The sequence below is a fragment of the Salmo salar genome, chromosome 22, assembly GCF_965601325.2.
Source record: "Salmo salar chromosome 22, fSalSal1, whole genome shotgun sequence".
Taxonomy (NCBI): Eukaryota; Metazoa; Chordata; class Actinopteri; order Salmoniformes; family Salmonidae; genus Salmo; species Salmo salar.
The window spans coordinates 37,756,474-37,781,788 of NC_138312.1; the positions used below are offsets into that span (position 1 = coordinate 37,756,474).

The following is a 25,315-nucleotide window of genomic DNA, read 5'->3' on the forward strand; positions in this document are numbered from 1 at the left end:
AGCATTCGAAATGTAAGGAGTACTTTTGGGTCAAGAGTAAAAAGTACATATTTTCTTTAGTAATGTAGTGGAGTAAAAGTAAAAGTTGTCAAAAATATAAATAGTAAAGTACAGATACCCCTATAAAAAACTACAAGGAAAACCAAAATATTTTGGTATTTGTTTCATTAGTCCATTGGTTATATAGTCCCAAAATGTTTTGCATGTCAGCAATCAAGTTATCAAGATATATAACTTTCAAAATACAGAAATACAACCAGTATGATGAATTTTGCATCACATGACGCTACGTTTTGCATCATATGATGCTAAATGCATCATACCAGCTGTATTTCTGTACTTTGAAAGTGATATATCTTGAAAACTTGCTTGCTGACATGCAAAACATTTTGGGACTATATCAAACAAGGTACTAATGAAACAAATACCAAAAGGGTGGAATTTTCCTTTAGGTAGTACTTCAAATGATTTTTTACTTAGTTACTTTACACCACTGAGGATAAGACCGTTGTAAGCTCATTAGGCATTTCAAATTATATTCTTCAAGAATCAGTGGTTTTGAATCATTAATCATTCAACAGATTGATCATCTGTGATTTATTTATTGTTGTTGTAGTAGTTTCTTCACCAAAACAGGACAGGTTCTTCTCACTTGATTCTTTGTCACATGACTCCCCCTCGTGGCCAACACCTGACACTGTTTTCTTCTTAGGAAACCGGAAGGGCTGGCTCTCACTCTCCTTCAAAGTAACTTCTTAACAGGTTGAATGAATGAATGACATTGCTGAAACATACTGTTGCACCTCATCAAAGGAATTTGAAAATTCACATGTTTATTTTGGATACATTTTTTTATACAAGTATACACTTAACCCTGGACACCGGTAGTTTACAAAACACAAAAGCATACACTATTTGATTTCTAGCTATCTCTAACAAAGATCTATCACCAATTTCCCTAAAATCCACACATATTTCACACATTTTGATGCCTCACGCATTTTTGGTGTTTCTTGAGGAAACAATCAAAAACACTACAACTTTTTACTTTATAACATGATAAAACATGGTAATAAAAAGTGTCACTGACATATTAATACAATCAAGAGTTGGGTAAAGAACTGTATCCTATATGACCGCATATATAATTGTTGACAATTTTCTGACCAGGGCTGTCTTTTCAGTTTGTATAAATAAAAATATAATACTACGTTCTATTTATAAGTGCCTGTCAAATCACTGAAGGACACCAAAAATAAAGGATCAATTATGTACAGAAATGTGTTAGTTGCAATACCTGTCTGTTACTGCTTTAGATTCTTTCGTTCTGAATCCGATTTGACTGTAAACGTAAGAGTCTGATCAACTTGTTTGTGAAGTATGTTATTGGACCTGCATGTTGGATGCACTTAAAGTAAAGTTGAATTTGAATGCAAGTACAATCAGGTGACATGCTACAGTAGGTCTCTCTGGGAGGGGGTGTGGTGAAAGTACAAGTACAATCAGGTGACATGCTACAGTAGGTCTCTCTGGGAGGGGGTGTGGTGAAAGTACAAGTACAATCAGGTGACATGCTACAGTAGGTCTCTCTGGGAGGGGGTGTGGTGAAAGTACAGTGCCTAGTGAAAATCTATACACCCCTTGCACCGTTGTCACATTTTCTGCCTTCAAAATAAATATTTAAAAAAGAGATTACATTTAGTTTTTATTTCCTACTGATATACACAACAAGCTCCACATTTTCAAAGTGAAAGAAAAAGTATAGAACTAAAAAAAAAGAAAAAAAAGAATTAAGATGTTTTCAGACCCCATAGTTAATATTTGGTGGAAGCAACTTTGGCAGCAATTACAGCTGTAAATAATTTTGAATAAGATTCTACCAACTTTGCACAACTCTTAGGGAAACATATATCCATTGTTTTTGTCAAAATTGCTCAAGCTCAGTACATTTGGTAAGGAATCATTGATGGACAGCAATATTCAAACATTGTCTCTCATTTTCAATCAGATTTAAGTTAGGACTGAGACTGGACCATTCAGAAACACTCAACACCACTTTGAAATCCATTCTGGTGTGTCTTTGGCATTAACATTGGTGTAATTGTCTTGCTGTAAAATAAAACTCTATCCCAGGGTATTCAGAAGGCTGAGGCTGGTTTTCCTCTAACTTTTTACCTTGAATTTGCTTGTTTCATATTTATTTTGATCCTGACAAACTCACCAGTCCCTGCCAGGGACAAGCAAGGGGTGTGTAGACTTTCACTAGGCACTGTATGTGAGTGAGCTGGCATGTGTGTTTGACAGTGAGTGTTTGTGTGAGTGGGTTTGTGTGTGTCTTCCCCCTTCCTCTCTTATTAATACATCTAGAGTGGCGGGTGGGAACAGCAGGTAACGACAGAGAGAGAGAAATAGAGAGAGAGGGAGAGGGAAGGAGATTGTTTCTATGTCTGTCTGCCTATCTGCCTGTCAGTCTGCCTGTCAGTCTGCCTGTCTGTCTGTATGTATGTGGGCATTGTCTGGTCCTTTATGAGTATGACTCCCCCTAAAAGTCAAAGAGTGAACAGTACATTAACTGTCCTTTTACACACTAACATAAATCACTTGGTTAGCTGAGACACATTTCCTTTTTAGTGGGAGAAAGACAAAGCACTATATGGCAGAATGTTGCCATTCTACTGCCAGTAGTCTATATGGCAGAATGTTGCCATTCTACTGCCAGTAGTCTATATGGCAGAATGTTGCCATACTACTGCCAGTAGTCTATATGGCAGAATGTTGCCATACTACTGCCAGTAGTCTATATGGCAGAATGTTGCCATTCTACTGCCAGTAGTCTATATGGCAGAATGTTGCCATACTACTGCCAGTAGTCTATATGGCAGAATGTTGCCATTCTACTGCCAGTAGTCTATATGGCAGAATGTTGCCATTCTACTGCCAGAAGTCTATATGGCAGAATGTTGCCATACTACTGCCAGAAGTCTATATGGCAGAATGTTGCCATTCTACTGCCAGTAGTCTATATGGCAGAATGTTGCCATTCTACTGCCAGTAGTCTATATGGCAGAATGTTGCCATTCTACTGCCAGAAGTCTATATGGCAGAATGTTGCCATTCTACTGCCAGTAGTCTATATGGCAGAATGTTGCCATTCTACTGCCAGTAGTCTATATGGCTCTAATGTGGATCTGTCCTGCTGTTCTTAAACTTTTCCATACTAGCCCATACAGCTATGCCATGACAATAAAGTTTGTTTAACTTACAGTACTCAACACTTGGGTGAGAGTCTGTTTGTGTGAGTATAGGCTTTGGCACAACACACACACAAACATACACACACGCACACACACAGGCACATAACACACTCAACGCCTGCCCCCGTTATAAGAGTAGTCTGCCTTGTTGTGCATGACCAGTCTGTTGTCTACGAAGTAGAAGCTGTCCGATCTCGTCTCGTAGGGATGCTCCACCATCTGATGAACTGGAAGGGAACATAATCATTACATGGAACATATTATTCTGTTGTTGATGTTATCTCCAACCATAGCCCCATCTAGCAAGGTTTGTCATAGCCTAGTGGTTAGAGCACTGGTTTAGTAACCGAAAGGTTGCAAGATCAAATCCCTGAGCTGACAAGGTACAAATCTGTCGTTCTACCCCTGAACAAGGCAGTTAACCCACTGTTCCTAGGCTGTCATTGAAAATGAGAGTTTGTTCTTAACTGACTTGCCTAGTTAAAGGTGATGTGCATGTCCTTCAGTAAATGATTGCATTTCCACATAAATGTAATGTACACATTTTATTTATTTACTCAAAACTATATATTTATGTAGCACTTTTCACACAAAAAAAAACTGTACCAAAGTGCTTCAAACGGGGTCATTGATTGATGGATGGAATGTGACACTCACCCAAGCTCTCAGACAGCTGAGGGAACTCGTAGATGTGTTCGCAGGTGTTGCGGCTGTTTGGGATACAGAAGCCGAAGTCAAAGTCAAAGCTCTTCAGGAGGTGATCCCTGAAGTAGTGCCTTTCAATCATCCTGAAGCTGTTCAGAGGGCGGTTACCAAGCGTAAACTCCACTCTGACACACAGAGAAAGGTGTCAACATACAATAAGTACTGTGTGTGTATGTGTGAGAGAGAGAGAGAGAGAGAGAGAGAGAGAGAGAGAGAGAGAGAGAGAGAGAGAGAGAGAGAGAGAGTAAACACACGTGGCTCCCACAGTCCTCAGTCGTAGGAATGCAGTGGTGAACTGGTAGCATACAAAACGTCCGGCACTCATGTCTCCCTCTCCATTCTCCTCATCTTCCTCTGAGGTCAAAGACACAACAACAAACAGGATATATTTTTAAACCAATGGCACGGTGATCAATAACAAATACAGGGTATTTCTCAGACATACTACAATAGTAACACACACACACACACACACACACACACACACACACACACACACACACACACACACACACACACACACACACACACACACACACACACACACACACACACACACACACACACACACACACACACACACACACACACACACACACTGAGAGGGAATATGAACTGTACCCGTATGAGGTGGTTTGGCAATTTCAAACAAAACAGTCCCTGTCTCCAAGTCTCTGATTTTAAAGCGGATGAAATCTATGTCGAAGATGTTGTCCTCTGGTTTACACAGGTACCCTGGGATGGAGAGACAGTAGAGGTGGTCTGTGGCTGTCTTAAAATATATACTATTTTAAAGGGCAGTAAAATCTATCTATCTATTCTTTCTTTCCTGAGCAAAACTATAAAAGCAACATGCAACAATTTTACTGAGTTATAGTTTAAATAAAATCATTAGGCCCTAATCTATGGATTTCACATGACTGGGCAGGAGTGCAGCCATGGGTGGACATAGGCCCACCCACTTGGGAGCCAGGCCCAGCCACTGGGGAGCCAGGCCCAGCCAATCAGAATTAGTTTTTTCCCAACAAAAGGGCTTTATTACAGAGAGAAATACTCCTCAGCACCCCTTCCCTCCCCTCAGATGATCCCGCAGGTGAAGATGCCGGATGTGGAGGTACTGGGCTGGCGTGATTACACGTGGTTCGCAGTTGTGAGGCCAGTTGGACGTACTGCCAAATTCTCTAAAACAACATTGGAGGTGGCTTATGGTAGAGAAATGAACATTCCGATATCTGGCAACAGCTCTGGTGGACATTCCTGCAGTCAGCATGCCAATTGCACGCTTCCTCAAAACTTGAGGCATCTGTGTTGTGTGAAAAAACTGCATGTTTTAGAGTGGCCTTTTATTCTCCCCAGCACAAGGTGCACCTGTGTAATGATCATGGCTGGATTATCTTGGCAAAGGAGAAATGCTCACTAACAGGGATGTAAACAAATTTCTGCACAGAATTTGAGAGAAATAATATTTTTGTGCTGATGGAAAATGTCTGGGATTATTCCTGCTCATGAAACCAACATGTTGTGTTTATATTTTCGTTCAGTATATGTGATTTTTTATTTAACTTGGGCAAGTCACTTAAGAACACATGCTTATTTACAATGAGGGCCGACCCTGCTGAACCCAGACAATGCTGGGACAATTGTATGCCACCCAATCATGGCCAGTTGTGATTCAGCCTGGAATCGAACCAGAGTCTGAAGTGACGCATCTAGCACTGAGATGGAGTGCCTTACACCGTTGCGCCACTCAGGAGCCCCATCTAGCAATGTTTGTCATAGCAACTAGGCTATTCAGGTAAATAGACAGGCATAGCTTCCCAGTTTTACTCAACGCCAGTGTAGCTATGTAAATTCCACTGTATGTAAATGAACCTGTAGCTAGCTACCCATTTGTATTAACAGCCAACCACTGCCAATATCATGTACAAAATAGATGTAGCCTACCCCGAGTAGCAACCCGCAATCTTAGGACCTCTTCAGGGGTGATGTGGCCAACTTGTGTTCGAAGATCATCTTCTGTGACGGGCCTACTATCCACCTGGCTTTGCCGAGACTTGAGTCTCTTCAGAACCCCTCCAACTGGCTTGCGCTCCCGCGCAGCAGCCGCGGAACTGTGCGCTGTGATCGAGACATTCTCAGCAGCAACAGGCGGGTCGATGCGAGCTTTAGCTCCGCTCATAATTACCAGTGATGATGACAACCTTGTCTATTTGTCTCGGTCTACCTCGCTCAAAGCAATAAGATGGCGTCGTAGATGTCGAACGAAGAACCTCCGCTTCTCGCTGACGATGGGTCAAGCACTTGTTTTTGTAAGCACACGCTTTACAGTTGCCATGACAACAGTTCAGAGAGAAAGTTGAGGCGAGACGGACTTTCAGAGAAATACCGCTAGGGGCAGGATGTGCACCACAGACCAGACATGGCACAGGCTACACCTGTTTGCTTTTAAACGCACACTCGGACTTTTGCGCAAAGTACATTTGGAAAGGACAATTCGATTTAGGCATGTGATGGGCAAAGGCATTCGAACCACATGTAACCCTTGTTTTTTTTAACACCCCACTGATTAACAGTCCCTCAATATTTTAAACACAATCTAAGATGTCTTGCTTTTCATACGCATTCATTCTGGAAGAGCCGGCTTTATGAGTTTTAGGATACTGTAGTATGGGGTAGGTTGAGCTAAATGGCTAAACTGAGCCACCCTTGTTTCTAGGAAATGGCCATGAATTCTGATTATTTCCAGGGATACACAACATCCAGAAATATATGTAGATATCTTTGTTAGAAATAATACAATATTTCCCATGATGAATGTAAAAAATTGCTCAATTTACCCACTCTCCCCTACTGTTTTATCTCAGCTGGAAATCTAAGGCTGTAGCCTATTAGTCAACACAATCCTATGTTTTATAGGCATAGGCCTACTAATTAGACTTTCAAAACTGCAACTACTAACTAGCTAACTACTACCTACTGCTATCTAGCCTACTAGCAAATTGTGGTCAGAGGCGCAAGAAACTAGGCAAAACCAAAATCACCATCAACAATCAGGGGAATTTTGAGCTTCTTGAACTGTAAAAATAACCAATTTCTCTAGCCTCTTGTTCAATTCATATCAAACCTGTTTGTCCAGTCAGTCATGCCGCAGCACCTGTGGGAGGGACAGATCTGTCCGGACACCCGCTCTAGGGACTGTCGCGGACTATCGTTCGCTGTGGCACAATAGTATTCTTGTGTGGGATCTGTGTTGAATGACTTTGGGAGAGACGGAGACAAATTCACCAAACAGCCTCTGTTCAACACATATCGTAATCTGGAGATCCTAAAGATAACAGGTAAAGTCTCAAGCCTATTCATATAAAACACCTGAGTTGTCAGTTGATCAAAGCAATATGTTCACTCCAGTAACAGCTACGTTATCGTTAGTAGACTATTTGATCATAAAACGCTTTTAATTTGTCGGTATAGGCTAGGGATATACAACAAGGAAAAGGTATACTGAACTATTTCACAAGCCAGGAATCATGATAGCGCAGGAGGTCATTCCAGGACTTTAGTTATTTTAACTTTTATATATATATATATATGCGCTGGTTTTAACATGACTATTTATTTGGTCTCTCTACCTGCGGCGAAGAAGATATACGATTACATGAGTTCAACGACAGAGAGTTCATTGTGTGCTGCATTTATTTATTGGTCACTTATTAATACCAACTAAGGTTACAGTCAAATAAGTTTTGTTTATCGCTTCTTTTTCAAACAACCAAACATGGCGCAATACTTTGTTATGTGTTCTGTAGAAAAAAAAGACCTGTCTTAAATATAAGTCTGCAAAGGATAGACTTGGCAAGTAGAGTGTATTTTCTTTGGTGGACTGACTGCGAACATAGACACAACGATTTGAGACTGGTGGAAGCTCAGTTGCAGGTGTTCTGGAATTGCGAATACAAAAAGTATCACAGTATTTTTTGTGGTCTATTATATGGGGTGGAATAGATCATTGATAAGACAAATAACAGAATTGGCTAATAGTTTTTGATTGAAAGTGGTGACCGTCACCATTTGTTTACAACAAGAAGTGACTATGTTGCAAACATTTCCCATTAGATCGTATTTAACTATGTGACAGAGCCTTATCCTGTACTTAAAAGTGGAAACCCAGTTTGATGAGAGCCCTAAGTGCCAGTACTATAATGACGGGACTAGAGAGGGGGACAATGTGCTTTTCTGGTCAGAAGTAGCCTAGTGCACTCTATAGGGAATTAGAGTACTGTCCCACTGGGCAAAGACATCAGCTCAACATCTAGTTTTGATTTGTAATTAGTTGAGTTGTCAACTAATGTGAATTCAGTTTGAAATCAACAAACCATTTCACCATGTCATTGGATTTAGGTGGCAAGTTGGGTGAATACATGACGAAAATCTCTTACATTGATGACTTTTTGCAAAACCAAACATTGTTCCACATTGATTCAACATCACCACATTTTTTATTTATTTAAATGACATGGAAACAATGTTTATTGAACCAGTTTTTTCCCAGTGGGATTTGGGACATTCACCTATGCCTCCCAGTCAGACCTTGGGGCTCCTCAGATGGTTTTAAAGTGCTTCATATATGGAGCAGTGGAGTGTGGTTGGACTGGTTTATACTACATTGAGAGCTGACAGGAAAAACCAGACAGGATGTGCGACATGCAACTGGGACACATTTGTGTTTTGTTACATTCAAATCAGATGACTTCACTCACAAATCAACCAAACAACCTGGCTTGACTCTTTAGTGTCAATCCAAGAATGGTTAGAATTTGAACAGCTTCCTTAAACATCTCAATAAAAAAGTCATAATAGCATAGAGATTTGGCACTATCAGCTATACTAGTATCAATCAGAGATAACATCTATTTAGATTTGAGATTAAATCATGAATATCATGGCAAAGGAAAACTGTCACTGTTTATTTGAAGGTAAACAACTTCACTTTTTGTAGATCGTCCCTGTAAAGGTGATCATAAGTATAAGATGAATCATCTTTAACTCTGTGAGACCCAAACATAGATTCAAATGAGGGAAAAAAATATTACCCTCTAGAAATACTTCTAATAGACCTCTGATGGATCAAAATCATTGACAGGTGATAGAAAATATTGTGTCGTGGTATATAAACCTGAAATTAATTCTTATTTTGTCTGAAATAGCAAAATGTATCATCTTGACCAATCCATATTTTAGAATTGTGCTATCATAAACATATATTTTTTAAAGCCTCAACTATTTTGAAATACATACTTTTAGTTGTATTTGGCTGTACTTTCTGGCTGAACTTCGAAAGATAACGTGTCTTTACCATAAAATTAATGACCGTGAATGGTATTATTCTGACTTCATAAACCACTATATAAAAAAATATATATCTTCATTTTTGTTATTTTAATATCTAGAAGGAACATCAAAGTTAATGTTGAAGTATTTGGTTATCCATATTTGCAGAATTCAGAAGGTATACAATCTCTTTAACTTGTCTATCAAATGTGGTCCTATGCCTGAGTTTGGCCACCCTTTAATAAACCCAATGTTGCATATTTGCAACACTTACAAAACTACCTCTACATCTGACTCAGAATGCGTGTTTCACAATAATTTTTAAAATATATAATCACTACATCTTAAAGAAGACAGGAACAAATATTTCAAGTCACGTAGTTGCATGGATGGCTTACTACATATGCTTGTGTAGGGGACCAGTGTGGTCTCAGACAAGTGGACAGGTGTCAGATTCAGAGTTTTAATAGTCACATGTACAAGTTTGCAGGTGTGATTGCAAGGTTCAGTGAAAATCTGTCTAGTGGTGGCTATCAGAGCCTGATGGTCTGAGGGTAGAAACTATTGGCCAGCTTTCCAGTTTTTGCCATGATGCTCCTGTACTGCCCATGTCTGAAGGGTGAACAGCACATGGCTGGGTGGCTGGGGTCCCTGATGATCTTCTTGGCCATCCTGCGACACCTGGTGTTGTAGGTGTCCTGTAGGGCAGGCAGTGTGCACCCAATGGTGCGTTCGGCTGCACGTTTCACCCTCTGAAGCGCCTTGTGGTTTCTAATGTTTCAGAGGCTAACAATGCCACAATAATCACTGACACACACAAATACGATTAAGAGATACATCTGGGCCTAAGGAGATGCACTGTGTTTGAAATAATTATTTCGTTTAGGACCTGTACAGGATGCAATTTAGGAAGCATTGCATTTTTGCAACTGAGGGTCTTAGGGTTAAGTGAATATAGTGCTAAAGATTTGTATTTGGTTGCAAATCCCTCGCTAAAATAAGTGAATTGTTATGCATAATGTAGAGTTTGGCATAACAACTGTCAGTCCAATGACATTTATTTCACTGACAAAACAATAATACTGTACAGTTACGGTGTAAGAGGTAGCTTATGGTATAAGAGGTACAGTTTACATACACCTTAGCCAAATACATTTAAACTCAGTTTTTCACAATTCCTGACTTTTAATCCTAGTAGAAATTCCCTGTCTAAGGTCAGTTAGAATCACCACTTTATTTTAAGAAGGTGAAATGTCAGAATAATAGTTGAGAGAATGATTTATTTCAGCTTTTATTTCTGTCATCACATTCCCAGTAGGTCAGAAGTTTACATACACTCAATTAGTATTTTGTAGCATTGCCTTTCAATTGTTTAACTTGGGTCACACGTTTTGGGCATCCTTCCACAAGCTTCCCACAATAAGTTGGGTGAATTTTGGCCCATTCCTCTTGACAGAGCTAGTGTAACTGAGTCAGGTTTGTAGGCCTCCTTGCTCACACACACTTTTTCAGTTCTGCCCACAAATTTTCTATGGGATTGAGGTCAGGGCGTTGTGATGGCCACTCCAATACCTTGACTTTGTTGTCCTTATGCCATTTTGCCACAACTTTGGAAGTATGCTTTGGGTCATTGTTCATTTGGAAGACCCATTTGCGACCAAGCTTTAACTTCCTGGCTGATGTCTTGAGATGATGCTTCAATATATCCACATCATTTTCCTACCTCATGATGCCATCTATTTTGTGAAGTGCACCAGCCCCTCCTGCAGCAAAGAACCCCCACAACATGATGCTGTCACCCCCGTGCTTCACGGTTGGGATGGTGTTTTTCGGGTTGCAAGCCTCCCCCTTTTTCCTCCAAACATAACGATAGTCATTATGGCCAAAACTTTATATTTTTGTTTCATCAGACCAGAGGACATTTCTCCAAAAAGTACGATCTTTGTCCCCATGTGCAGTTGCAAACCATAGTCTGGTTTTTTTATGACGGTTTAGGAGCAGTGGCTTCTTTATTGCTGAGCGGCCTTTCAGGTTATGTTGATATAGAACTCATTTTTACTGTGGATATAGATACTTTTGTACCTGTTTCCTCCAGCGTCTTCACAGGGTCCTTTGCTGTTGTTCTGGGATTGATTTGCACTTTTCGCTCCAAAGTACGTTCATCTCTAGGAGAGGGAACACATCTCCTTCCTGAGCGGTATGACGGCTGTGTGTTCCCATGGTGTTTATACTTGTGTACTATTGTTTGTACAGATGAACGTGGTACCTTTCAGGCGTTTGCTCCCAAGGATGAACCAGACTTGTGGAGGTCTACAATTTATTTTCTGAGGTCTTGGCTGATTTCTTTTGATTTTCCTATGATGTCAGTCAAAGAGGCACTGAGTTTGAAGGTAGGCCTTGAAGTACATCCACAGGTACACCTCCAATTTACTCAAATGATGTCAATTAGCCGATCAGAAGCTTCTAAAGCCATGATATCATTTCCTGGAATTTTCCAAGCTGTTTAAAGGCACAGTCAACTTAGTGTATGTAAACTTTTGAAATAATCTGTCTGTAAACATTTGTTGGAAAAATGACTTGTGTCATGCACAAAGTAGATGTCCTAACCGACTTGCCAAAACTGTAGTTTGTTAACAAGACATTTGTGGAGTGGTTGAAAAATGAGTTTTAATGATTCCAACCTAAGTGTATGTAAACTTCCGACTTCAACTGTAGCTTTTTCAGAGGTCGTTTTCCTCTGTAAAAATCTAGCCCAACCAGCCTCTTTTAGCTTGGCCTGAGAGAACCAAACCGACTGGCTTTCAACTCTGAGTATCACCAGAGTATGTGAAAGTGACATGTTATGGTGAAAGTTTTTTTCACAGAGAGCAGAGTGACAGCTTAATGTGAAGTAAAGCCAATGATTTGTTTTATACCTGGCTTCATGTAGCATGATTAGCCTAACATAGCCTTTCTTCTTCTCCCCTCTCTTCTCACTTCCTCCTCTTCCTCCCCTCTCCCTCCACTTCTGTCCCTTCACCTCTCCTGCCAAACTCTCCCTTTCTCTCCACCACTCTCCTTTGCTCCACTCCCCTATCCTCTCTTCCCCTTTTCCATACTATTTTCTGTTCTCAGGAACGAAGTGAGGGCATGGCAGCTCGTGTGGACGTGCCCTCTGGTGAGGTGGGCCAAGCAGGAGATGTAGGTGTCAAGCCTGAGCTTGGCCCCAAACCTTGCCTGATTCCCAAACCCTTTTCACTGCAGAGGAACAACACATTCCGCTCCATCCTAGCCCCAAAGACACCCACAACCATTCCACAGCAATCTCAGACCACGCCCACTACCTCCAGCAAACCAGAGCCTTGTCAGCCTATTAGTGCCCCTGTGTCTGACTCAAGCAGCGTTGTGAAACTTGATGCAGAGAGCACCACGATACCTGAACTGACCAATGCTCTCGAAGTTCCTTCAGCCATAACACCCAAAACCGAATCGACCCACACTACTGAACAAAACCAAACTGTTCTTTCCACATCCCTTACTACCCCAAAATCTGAGCCACCAGCTAGTACCACATCTGACCCAACTGGAACCTCAGAGGCAAATCAAGTCAGTCTATCTGAACTGGACGAACATGGTCCCTCTGATACAGGCCACTCCGCCACAGGAACTGAGGCTGTACCATCACCATCAGTCACCTCAACTCCTCTTCAACCGCAGTCTGAAAACACTGTGAGTGAGCCCACCCCTGCGGTCGTCAGGCGCCATGCTGGGAAGGATCAGGCAGCCCACTTGGGAGGAGGCAGGAAGCGGCTGTCCATGGAGCTCACCTCCAGGTTTGAGTTGGCCGGCCTCTCACTCCCCTCACAGCCACCAGCTAACCAGGAACGGGAACAGGTGACCATGAGAGAGACTGCAGTCCCCAAAGTGTCAGTCCTCAGGGCGAAAGAGGAAGAGAAGGTCACTAATTCACCAGGGTCACCGTCTGACCCGGAGTGCAGACTCAAGCACTCAACACCACTGAAGGAAGAGAGGGATGGAGAAGGGGTGAAGGAGGAAGGAGAAAAGAAAGGGAGCAGCATACAACAGAGGATCAGTCTGCTGCTGGACTCCTCCTCGAGGCCAGAGGCTCTGACCAATAGGGAGGAAGTACCTCATCCAATGAAACAAGCAGTCAGTTCTGGTGGTGTGAAACAGCGGATCAAAGACTGGGCAGCAGACACACCTCCTGTTCAGGCATCCAATCAGAGGGTGGATGTTGCCCCTCAACCATTCCCTGTCAGAGTTCACCCTGTGTTGACTGCCACTGTGGGGTCGTTGGCGACAAGCAAAAGTGTTCAGTTAGCTCCTCGAGAGGACAAGGCTTCCACCCTACTTCACGCTGGACATTCTGGGATAGAAGATGAGGAGGAGGATGATGAAGAGGAGGATGAGGAAGAAGAGGAGGGAGATAAGGAGGAGGACGTGGTACCACTCTACAAAACAGTAGGGATGCTTCTTGGACAGGAAGATGGAGAGGAAAAACAGGAGCTAGTGGTTGATCAAATAGGGAAAGAGATGGAGGCTAAGGTGAAAGAGGAGGAAAAACTTGCAGAAGTGGATAAATTAAAACAGCTAGAACTAGAAGAGAGACAGGCAGAAGATGAGAGGGAGAGAGAAAGACAAAAAGTAGTGGAGAGGGAAATGAAGAGACAGAGAGAGGAGGAGAGGGATAGGGAGAGACAGAGACAGGAGGAAGAGAGAAAGAGGGAAGAAGAGGAGGAGAGAAAAAGACAAAGAGAAATGGAGAGGGAAATGAAGAGACAGAGAAAGGAGGAGAGGGATATGGAGCGACAGAGACAAGAGGAGAGGGATAGGGAGAGACAGAGAGAGGAGGAGAGGGATAGGGAGAGACAGAGAGAGGAGGAAGAGAGAAAGAGGGAAGAAGAGGAGGAGAGAGAAAGACAGATTGAACTTGAGAGGGAAATGGAGAGACAGAGAGAGGAAGAAGAGAGAAAGAGGGAAGAAGAGGAGGAAAGAAAAAGACAAAAAGAAATGGAGAGGGAAATGAAGAGACAGAGACAGAGAGAGGAGGAAAGGGATAGGGAGAGACAGAGAGATGAAGAAGAGAGAGAGAGAAAGAGGAAAGAAGAGGAGAGAGAAAGACAGATAGAACTTGAGAGGGAAAAGGAGCGACAGAGAGAGGAGGAGAGGGATAGGGAGAGACAGAGAGATAAAGAAGAGAGAGAGAGAAAGAGGAAAGAAGAGAAGGAGAGAGAAAGACAGATTGAACTTGAGAGGGAAAAGGAGCGACAGAGAGAGGAGGAGAGGGATAGGGAGAGACAGAGAGATAAAGAAGAGAGAGAGAGAAAGAGGAAAGAAGAGAAGGAGAGAGAAAGACAGATTGAACTTGAGAAGGAAAGGGAGCGACAGAGAGAGGAGGAAGAGAGCGAGAGAAAGAGGAAAGAAGAGAAGGAGAGAGAAAGACTGATAGAACTTGAAAAGGAAAGGGAGAGACAGAGAGAGGAGGAAGAGAGAGAGAGAAAGAGGAAAGAAGAGAAGGAGAGAGAAAGACAGATGGAAAGGGAGAGACAGAGAGAAGAGGAAGAGAGAGAGAGAAAGATGAAAGAAGAGGAGGAAGAAAGACAGAGAGAAGTGGAAAGGATAAAGGAGAGAAAGGTAAAGGAAGGAGAGAGGGGGAAGATTAGGATGAAAGAGGAGAGATTGAGAGAGAAGAAAAGGGAGAAACTCAAAGAAAAAGGGCAAGAAATGGAAATACAGAGAGAGGAGGAAAGGATGCAGGAAGATGAGATAAAGAGAGAAGAAGATTGGGAGAAAGAAGAAGCAGAGTCCCCAATCCAATTCATCACTCTTAAACCTGACCAACCTTCCAAGCCAGAGCCTCCTTCTACCTCAACTACCGTCCCCATCATAGAACCCATACCAAAGGAAGAGAAGCAGCCTCACATCGAGGTGGTCTACGACGACTTCTCTGTCAAAGAGGAGAAGCCTCTTATCAAGATGGTCTATGATGATTTCTCTGTCAAGCCCCGGCGGTGGGGGTCTCAGGCCAGGTTCCTTGCTGACCGTGCCCAGGTCGAGTCACCCTCCCCTGGAACAGAGGAGCCTGCGTCACTGGGCTCCTGGGAATTCGACCTCCAGAGAACCGTTGTTGACACCCAGAAGCCAGCCCAAGAGAGTCCAGTTTGTGTCAAACCTCACCCAGCCGAGAGGGACCTAAAGGGGGGAGTCCCCACCCCGAAGGATGGGACAGAGACTAAGAAGGAGAAGAAAAAGAAGGAGGAAGAGAACTATAAGGAGGAGGGCACCAGCATGGACACGGAGGAGGTAAGCAAGGGGAATGTCAACAGGGGAGAAAATACGAAAATTATAACACAAAAAGGGTATTTAATGGCCTTGGTCATTCTCCTTTCCAACACTGGTGTGGACTGAATTTCCATTGGCTTAAACCCTGGTGGTATACTGGGGAAATTGTGTTTCCATAAGAATCCACATAAAGGCACTTATGGGGTAGCCATAGAGATACTTATCATTTTTATATTTAATTCTGTGCTACAAGCTATTATAAAATCTCAAAGCAGGATACACGGCTATTGGCTAAATATCAAGGTATCCCTTTAATGTGGTATTACCTGCTAAAGGAACAGGTATGAAGTCACTGCTAAAGAAGGCAGTGTGTGTGAGTGTGTGTGTGTGTAACTGTAAATAGTTGGATCAAGGTGTGTCATTGTGCAATGATACTGACATGCCCTGAAACCAGAACCTATTCACTACCTACACTGCCTGCTACCTAGATAACCATAGGTACAAATAGGTGTTGGTTCAAGGGGTGTGTAGTTATACACAGTTCAAGGGGTGTGTAGTTATACACAGTTATACACTGTCGCTCTTACACACACACACACACACACACACACACACACACACACACACACACACACACACACACACACACACACACACACACACACACACACACACACACACACACACACACACACACACACACAGACTTGCACACGCACACAAAAATACACATACAATACAAATACACACGGTACATACACTAACAGACAATGCCTACTTGGTCTTGGTGATATTTCATTCACATCTTGTGGTTTTCTACTGAATGAGAAGTTGTCATTGAGCAATAACTTATTGTGGCTCTCTGCTGCCCCCTTGCAGTACAGAGACAGTATTACAAAACACATTGGGATATTTGACAGAATTTAGAACTTGAGTAAAAGTAAATACGAAAGTGTTTCTTTAATGAGGAAATTCCCATGGGCAATATAGCTAAGTAGTCTCAAATATCCCCACATGTACTTTGTGTGTGGGCGTGCGTGCTTGCTTCCGTGTGTGAGCGAGAAATAGAAAGTAACCGAGATCGGGACATTTCACTTCCCTTCCATCACTATTGCAGTCTTTGTCTTCCTTTAATTTTACCTTCACTCAATGCATTTCTCTACTAGAAAAGGGTTGTATATACAATTACTTGTCCCATAGTACCAATTATATTGTCTTATGAAATTCTGATTGTTGGTCTGTTTAAGTTAATAAGTATTTTAGTTTCAGGTTGCATATGTCTTTTGTTGTGATCTAAAAACAATAAATAAAATGTATATATAAAAATAAAAGGGTTGTATACAGGGAGGGAATTAGAATAGACATTCCTCCTCTTTTAGCTGTTTGACATAGATATGAAAAAGGACATTGGGAGATACAGGAAGGATAGGCCAGCCTAAGGGTGATGTATAAAGGAGGAAGACAGAGAGAGAAGATATTGTGTACGGATACATAGGGATAAACTCATGAAGAAGTGTTCAAATAGAAATGCCTGAGGCTTCTATGGGTGAGTGATCTCTTTTGCTCATAGAAGAACTAAGAGCTATACTGTATATTGAAAGCTGTCACACTTGTGTTCATTGCGAAAGAGACTAGAGAAGTCAGGGCAGTTAGCATGGCTAAATAGGAAGGTATCTCTTTAGAGCCACACTGTGCACACCACAAATAGTGTAGCTTTACTGTAGAATATCAATCTCGTTCTACTCGCTGAGAAGAGCATGAAATCACCACTAAAGAAGTCAAGCTATTCCACGCACATTGGCAGGACTAAGAGGTAGCCGCTAACAACATGCTGTAGTATTTTGATCATGCGAACACTGCGAAATCTGAATTTGAATTAAGGGTTTAGTGACAGATGCAGATGAAGACAATTTAGACCTACGCAATTAGTTCGTTTTTTTACTCATTTTTTATTTTCAATTTCATAAAAGCAGATGAATATAGACACATATTAATGCAGATGGGTACAGTTCATGGTACATGGTAAAATAAGTGAAAATATATTAGGTGGTATATTAACATAACAGAAATCATAAAACATTTCCAGCCAGAGATAATCATTATTATATACAAATTGAGCAATAGAAAAAGACACCCAAACCCACACACAAAAAAGTACAAATACAAAACAAAACGTGGGGAGGGGCTTTATTTCATGCCATTAATAGTCTCATTACTGGGCTCCATCTTTTAATACATTTAGGTCTTTATAATCTTTATAATAAAGTGAATGTGTTATTTCTTCCCGCTCATACAGCTCCCAAACCATTTGCAGACACAAGTTATATGTTGGGGCGGTTGAGTTTTAACCAAGACCTAGGCAATGTTTTCAACATACGTTATATGGAGACAGCTCCTGTTTCTTTGGTTTGACACAACAACAGCATTTATGTGTAGCAAACATGCAGTTCAGTTTTAATGTTACATTTCTGTAGACTGTCAAATTCTAAGTAAACTCCATTCAACAGCGATTGACATGTTTCCTGTTGGTGTGTGGCCTTGTTTTCTGCCTTACTTACTCATTCTATAGTACTATATCGTGTTTACATGAAGGTACACTCAGAGAAGATAGAGAAAGCAAGACATTTCATAGGCTCCTTTTTTTCTGGTTGGTGTGTGGCAAATGAACTAAGTAGACCAGATCCAGCTGCTGTCTGAACAGGTATAAAGCCAAGCTTGGTGATTTACTGTCACCTGCAATCATGGACTTTTTTGGTCAGGAGTATAATTAATTGTCTGATCCATCCTGCTGACTTGGATGGGATTATGTCATCTTTTCATTAACCCATCAGAAGTCCCACCCAGTTGACTACTTCAACATGGTGAAAGTCCTCAATGGCGCTGCCCATGCTGAAATAGGCTTTGTGGCATGTGAGCCATCTATCCAAGTCTATGTTTTCCTTATATTTAGCTCACTTCCTCAATTCACTTTCATTTGAATGAGTGAGTTACCATTTAGTCCAGTAGATGGTGCTAAATAACCAAACTAAATTTACTTGTACAAAAGCTGAAGTTACCTTTCAGTGAGTTCAATTATATTTACTTCCCATCGTGGGAATCCCTCACTCATTTCACTGGTTTCATGCAGATTTGAAAAGTTAATAATGAGCATGGTCAAAGGAGGACAGAAATTGTGTTACTAGTTACAAGCATTTCGCTATCTCACAATAACATCTGCTAACCATGTGTATATGACCAATACATTTGATTTGATTAGTTAATCCCCTAATCAATGCTCAATATGTATAGGATGTAATTCATCAATATAAAACTAAACAACACATCTGTGAAGCTAAAACAGTCTTTTCCATTTAATATTATCTTTATGGTTTTTTAAGGTGAGTCAGGTTTCTCCAGTAAGAGCTAGAGGGAGAAAGGCTATTTCTGGCCTGAGAGAGCAGAGTGTCAGTGAGTGTGTTTGCTCTCCAAACACAGGCTGAGCAGCCAACCATGAAAGGGCTGTTCAGACTGACTGACTGACTGGCTGACTGACTGACTGACTGACAGATGGACTGATTGATAGATGGACAGTATGTAGTAGTGGGAAGTTGCATGCATAACTTAATAAGATATTAGATTCCTGCCTTCACCCTCCATCCAACACTGTTCAACAACCCCACTTCTCTCATGATAGCAATTCATAAATACCATACATGGTACGACAAGCTAGATCTTGCTCTCTGTCTCTCTCCCTCCGTCCCTTGTCACCCCTCCCTTTGCTGAGAGAGTACCTCTCTCGCTCTCTCTCTCTCTCCCTCTCCCTCTCTCTCTCTCGCTCTCACAAACACGGACACACAAACACACTGTGAAAGCAATACGGCTAGAAGTAGGGCTCATCGACTGACAGGAAAGTTCCTCTTCTATTTTCCTCTTCCCCCATTTTCTTTCTCACACATACACAAACATTGTCTCTCTTTCCTTTCTTTCTTTCTCTCTCTCTCTCCTTCTACCTCACACACTCTCTCCACATACCTCTATCTCTCTCTCCCTGTTCCTCTCTCACTCAGTCTCTCTCTCTCTGTATCACTCGTTCTCTCTCTCTCTCTCCCCAAGCCTGAAAAATGTAGATTTTGACACCGGCACCTGCCCTTACCTACAGCGCAGTGAAAGGGCGAGACGGAGGCAACAGCAGAGCAGCACCTTGGTCCAGCCTCACCTTCCCGTGGGATTTTCCACCTTCCTTCCTAACACAGAGCCCAGCTTTGATTGTTGTTCTCTGGGAACGTTCACTCAACTCTGTGGAGATAAAAGCAGAGAATCAAGCTCAACTCACCTGGTTGTGCATGAATGGATGCAAGGAGAAGTCAAGTTTCCCATCTGCTTTTCCCATTTTTCTAAAAGAAATGGGAGGAAGGGTCTGAGAGAACCTGGGAATTCCAGGGTCTTTAACTGCGGGAGAGACAGACAGGTTTGGTTTGTGAACGAGGGAATGTGTCAGAGCAAGAGAGAAAGAGAGAGAGAAAGAGACTTAATATATAAAGAACATGCGAGAGCTTAAGTAGTTGTATGTAAATGAAGAGTAGATATAGGCTAGGTAGTCTGGCTGGCTGGCTGGCTGGGTTTGACATTGAACGTGAACAATACAATAAGGAAAATAGTCTATCAGTTGCAACAGGAGTCAGATTGATAACTTACAGTGTGTTTTCACTTTCAGACTGTTTCTTAGTGTTTGACAGAGTCTAGTTGTCACTGTGTGTGCTCAGGTTTTCCTAGTCCCATCCATTGTGGTGAGCCCTGCGGTGTCAGAGGAAAGTTCTGTTGTATTCAGAGCACATGGTCGGCCAGTTCACATGATTGGCAGGGCTAAAGGAGAGTTGTTTCAGTAAGTGGGAGTGAGGTGTATACAGAAGCATGCTTTGAACCTAAATTGGACTTTGATTAACTCAAACTGGACTGGTTACAGTGGACTTTCCGTGAGGAGGACATGTTCTATCGCTGCCATCTTTGACCTTTGAAACCAGGAAGTAAATAAAATACAGCCAGGGAAGGAGGACTTCTCAACCTCCACACCCCAAACCTTAATCCAACCCAAAAAAGTCTTGACCCTTTGTTAGCACATTCCGCTGGTTTCCATATTAACCCGGTCACCACTGTGACCACTCAGCATCATCACGGTGGTAGCCAATAGCCATGCAGAACCTGGGCGGTAAACTGTCCTCCGCCCAGGTCCAGGTCTCTAGCTGGGTGGGCAGCGTGCGTCGTTCCCTACATGGGGCACTGAACTTAGTCTGGAAAAATGATGATGAAGAGGATGAGGTGGTGAAAGAAGATCAGGAGGAGGAGGAGGTAGAGGAGGAAGAGGGAGAAGGTGGGGGCGGGAGGTTCCAGAGGGCCGTGTCTCCACTGCGTAGCTTTGCCTCCCAGAGCCGGCGATCTCTGAGGTTGTTCTCGGTCCGGAGTCGCCAGCGGATGAAGCTAAGTAGACGGGCAGCAGACACCAGCGCTGTAAGAGAACTCATCTGAACAACGTCATTATCTGCTCTTGAACTAGACTGTTTTTAGAATGAACATAGACCTAAAAGTTCTACTTAGCCAAACAGCTTAATTCCCTAAATAGTCTGTAGGGCCACTACCACTTCTTTCTCCCCCTCCATCCCTCCAACACGTTTCATACCTATTTCTGCTTATTTCTATCCTTCTTCTCACCCCTCAGAGGCTTGTGTAGGCCTATGGTGTGTGTGTGTGTGTGTGTGTGTGTGTGTGTGTGTGTGTGTGTGTGTGTGTGTGTGTGTGTGTGTGTGTGTGTGTGTGTGTGTGTGTGTGTGTGTGTGTGTGTGTGTGTGTGTGTGTGTGTATGCTCCTTGCTATGAATTTCTGCTCATGCTAACCTCACACACCTCTCAAGGCCCATGTTTTCGTGTCCATGTATAGTCTTTCTATTCCTCTCACTGCAGAACACATTTAGCAGAACCACACAGCTGTATTGCATTGCTTACATCTCTGTAATAGAGCTGATGGTGTGGTTTGTGCTGTAGACCTGCAGAAAGGTAGACTGCTTCACGGTGCAACAATATGCCGTCCATAACCACTGTGAGTTTCCCGAAATTATGTGAGTGTGTTTTTTAAAACCCTGTTCTGTCTCGGAAGTGTCCTTGCGTATATTTCTATCAGGCCTGAGGCCTGCACATTCAATGTCTGAACACGTGCATGGGTATTTTGGTGTGTGTGAGTGTGTGTCTATGTGTACGTGTCATTTATCAGTGCATTGTTTAGAGGACATGCAAGCTAGCATTAGGTCCTTTTTCAGTCTGGATGGCTTTGAGCCCCCCCATAACTTTACTGTGAAGCGCAGATGTAAAATGAGGTGTGACTGCTGTGTACTACCTGCTCTGTCTTCACTTGTAACCCTCCCCCCTTAGGATCCCATGTTGGTGTCACTTGTTAAATCCACTTCAATCAGTGTAGATGAAGGGGAGGAGACAGGTTAAATAAGGTTTTTAAGCCTTGAAACAATTGAGACAGGGATTGTATGTTTCATTCAGAGGGTGAATGGGCAAGACAACATTTGAACAAGTGCCAGGCACATTGGTCTGTGTCAAGAACTGCAACACTGCTGGGTTTTTCATTCTCAACAGTTTCCTGTGTTTTTGACCGAGCTGCCCCGGTCAACTGTAAGTGCTTTTATTGTGAAGTGGAAACGTCTAGGAGCAACAACGGCTCAGCCGCGAAGTGGTAGGCCACACAAACTCACAGAATGGGACCGCCGAGTGCTGAAACACGTAGCATGTTAAAATTGTCTGTCCTCGGTTGCAACGCTCACAACCGAGTTCCAAACTGCCTCTGGAAATCCTCTGGAGTGACGAATTATGCTTTACCATCTTGCAGTCTGACGGACGAATCTGGGTTTGACAGATGCCAGGAGAACGCTACCTGCCCGAATGCATAGTGTCAACTGAAAAGTTTGGTGGAGGAGGAATAATGGTCTGGGCTGTTTTTCATGGTTAGGGCTAGGCCCCTTAGTTCCTGTCAAGGTTGTGCGCTACTGGTAAGAAGTCAGGTGCAGGAGAGCAGAGAGTTGTGATCAGGTGCACTTTATTTGGCAGAAGCACAAAAGACAGACGCAACTGTGTCAAAAAACCTCCAGCCAATGGCAAAAGTGAATAAACGTGAAAACACTCACAATAATGCAAATGTATGACAATAAACATACTATGGGTCAAAACACGATACCCAGGGAAAAACCAGTCTTGCGCGTAACACTAAACACGTAACAAACCACTTCCACACAAAGACATGCGGGGAACAGAGGAATATATATATGCAGTGTGATTAGGGAATGTAAACCAGGTGTGCGGGGAACAAGAAAAAAGAAATGGAACAATGAAAAATGGAGCGGCGATGGCTAGAAGGCCGGTGATGTCGACCGCCAAACGCCGCCCGAACAAGGAGGGGAGCCGACTTCGGCGGAAGTCGTGACAGTTCCAGCAAAGGGAAATCTTAATGTTACAGCATACAATGACATTCTAGAGGATTCTATGCTTCCAACTTTGTGGCAACAGTTTGGGGAAGGCCCTTTCCTGTTTCAGCATGACAAGGCCCCCGTGCACAAAGCAAGGTCCATACAGAAATGGTTTGTCGAGACCAGTGTGGAAGAACTTGACTGGCCTGCACAGAGCCCTGACCTCAACTCCATCGAACACCTTTGGGATGAATTGGAACGCCGACTGCGAGCCAGGCCTAATCGCCTAACATCAGTGCCCGACCTCACTAATGCTCTTGTGGTTGAAAGAAAGCAAGTCCACGCAGCAATGTTCCAACATCTAGTGGAAAGCCTTCCCAGAAGAGTGGAGGCTGTTATAGCAGCAAAGAGGGGACCAACTCCATATTAATGCCCATGATTTTGGAACGAGATATTCGACGAGCAGGTGTCCACATACTTTTGGACATGTAGTGTATCAAACAGGGTTGTGAAGGCCATACGGCTCCGTCCCAATGGACCTTGGTCAAAAGTAGTGAACTATATAGTTAATAGGTTGCCATTTGAGATGGAGCCCAAATACACCCAGTCCTCCTGTCTGTCACTGTACTTCCTCTATGAGGCCATAGCCTACTGTACTGTAGGCAAATCCCCTGAGAGAGGCTCATTCAGCCACACAGTGACAAGGCCAGCCAGACCAGAGTGATGCAGCACGATATGAAGCATTGTGCAAATGAAGTCACACAGAGATAATATCTCACTCACTCTTTCTCTCTCTGTGTGTGTAGCCTGACTCACCTCACCCAATCAATCAGCACAAAGCAGTAAAGTAGTTCTGAAGGAAGATGTTTCCCAAATCAAAAGCCGTTCTTCTCCCACTGTATTTACACAGAGGTTGTTTTTGTTGCCGGGTAACATAAAAAAACGACAGTAGGTTGGCATGTGTGCCTTGACAAACACTAGTGTGAGGTGAGGTTCAAAGAATGTGTTTGTGTGTGTGTGTGCGTGCGTGCGTGCTCATGTGGTGTTTGTGTTTGACTGTGTCAGTGTGTGTGTGTGTGTGTCTGTGTGTGTGTGTGCGTACTTGTGTGTGTGTGTGTGTGTGTGTGTGTGTGTGTGTGTGTGTGTGTGTGTGTGTGTGTGTGTGTGTGTGTGTGTGTGTGTGTGTGTGTGTGTGTGTGTGCGTACTTGTGTGGTGTTTGACTGTGCGTGTGTGTGTGTGTAGTGTGTGCGTGCTAATGTGGTGTTTGTGTTTGACTGTGTGTGTGTGTGTGCATGCGTGCTCGTGTGGTGTTTGTGTATGACTGTGTCAGTGTGTGTGTGTGTGTGTGTGTGTGCGTGTGCGTGCTCGTGTGGTGTTTGTGTTTGACTGTTACAGTGTGTGTGTGTGTGTGTGTGTGTGTGTGTGTGTGTGTGTGTGTGTGTGTGTGTGTGTGTGTGTGTGTGTGTGTGTGTGTGTGTGTGTGTGTGTCTGTGCGCATGGTGTTTGTAGAGGACAGTGTACCCTCTTGTGACCAGCTCATTAAAAGATGCATGCTTGGCTGGTTATTCAACCTCTTCTTTTCGTTGTTGTAGTTACCGCTCTTGGCTTATTGTGTTCTCCCTAAAGTACTTAAGTAAAAGTCGTTTTTTGGGGTATCTGTACATTACTTTACTATTTATATTTTTGAAAATTGTACTTCTACTTCACTACATTACTGAAGAAAATATTATACTTTTTACTCCATACATTTTCCCTGACAACCCAAAGTACTAGTTACATTTTGAATGCTTAGCAGGACAGGAAAATTTTGAAATTCGCACACTTATCAAGAGAACACCTGGTCATCCCTACTGCACCTGTTCTGGCGGACTCACTAAACACAAATGCATCTTTTGTAAATAATGTCTGAGTGTTGGAGTGTGCCCCTGGCTATATGTACATTTTTAAAACAAGAAAATGGTGCCATCTGGTTTTCTTAATATAAGAAATTTGAAAATGTTTATACTTACACTTTTGCTTTTGATAATTAAATAAAACTCAGCAAAAAAAGAAACATCCCTTTTTCAGGACCCTGTCTTTCAAAGATAATTCATAAAAATCCAAATAACTTCACAGACACTGTTTCCCATGCTTGTTCAATGAACCGTAAACAATTAATGAACATGCACCTGTGGAACGGTCGTTAAGACACTAACAGCTTACAGACGGTAGGCAATTAAGGTCACAGTTATGAAAACTTAGGACACTAAAGAGGCCTTTCTACTGACTCTGAAAAACACCAAAAGAAAGATGCCCAGGGTCCTTGCT

The 25,315-nt window shown here is 42.6% G+C and overlaps 2 protein-coding genes across 4 annotated transcripts in view; one reads left to right on the plus strand and one right to left on the minus strand.

Annotated features, from left to right (window-relative positions):
• Window positions 1–792: 792 nt before the first annotated feature.
• On the minus strand, window positions 793–6,572 carry un119 (unc-119 homolog). 2 transcript variants are annotated; one of them, NM_001173954.1, is made up of 6 exons: window positions 5,904–6,183; window positions 4,581–4,694; window positions 4,214–4,313; window positions 3,912–4,084; window positions 3,145–3,481; window positions 1,693–3,070 (listed from the first exon to the last, which is right to left on the minus strand). In NM_001173954.1, exons 1-5 carry the CDS (start codon window positions 6,136–6,138, stop codon window positions 3,366–3,368), a joined length of 738 nt encoding a protein of 245 aa, NP_001167425.1. In that variant the 5' UTR covers window positions 6,139–6,183; the 3' UTR covers window positions 1,693–3,070; window positions 3,145–3,365. The 2 variants fall into 2 exon arrangements, with proteins under 2 accessions (XP_082823455.1, NP_001167425.1); XM_082967329.1 differs by having other exon boundaries at window positions 793–3,481; window positions 5,904–6,572.
• A 503-nt stretch (window positions 6,573–7,075) lies between these two features.
• The window catches only part of LOC106583318 (uncharacterized), a 29,350-nt gene continuing 11,110 nt past the window's right edge, over window positions 7,076–25,315 (plus strand). Inside the window, exons 1-2 of one of the 2 annotated variants that reach the window (XM_014167373.3) lie at window positions 7,076–7,297; window positions 12,402–15,590. In XM_014167373.3, the coding sequence (XP_014022848.3) occupies window positions 12,417–15,590 (3,174 nt within the window). In that variant the 5' untranslated portion in view covers window positions 7,076–7,297; window positions 12,402–12,416. Of the gene's footprint in view, window positions 7,298–12,401; window positions 15,591–19,450; window positions 21,054–25,315 lie in introns of those variants that run through there. The other variant, XM_082967587.1, reaches the window with a different exon arrangement.

What these genes read in the sequence shown, in the direction of transcription:
- un119 (XM_082967329.1), bottom strand. Translation starts at nt 6,138, where the DNA reads ATGAGCGGAGCTAAAGCTCGCATCGACCCGCCTGTTGCTGCTGAGAAT. An exon ending in TGCCAAACCACCTCATACGG is followed by an intron (nt 4,314 to 4,580) that starts GTACAGTTCATA and finishes CTTTGACCTCAG; the next exon opens with AGGAAGATGAGGAGAATGGA. An exon ending in TCAGCTGTCTGAGAGCTTGG is followed by an intron (nt 3,482 to 3,911) that starts GTGAGTGTCACA and finishes GTTCCCTTCCAG; the next exon opens with TTCATCAGATGGTGGAGCAT.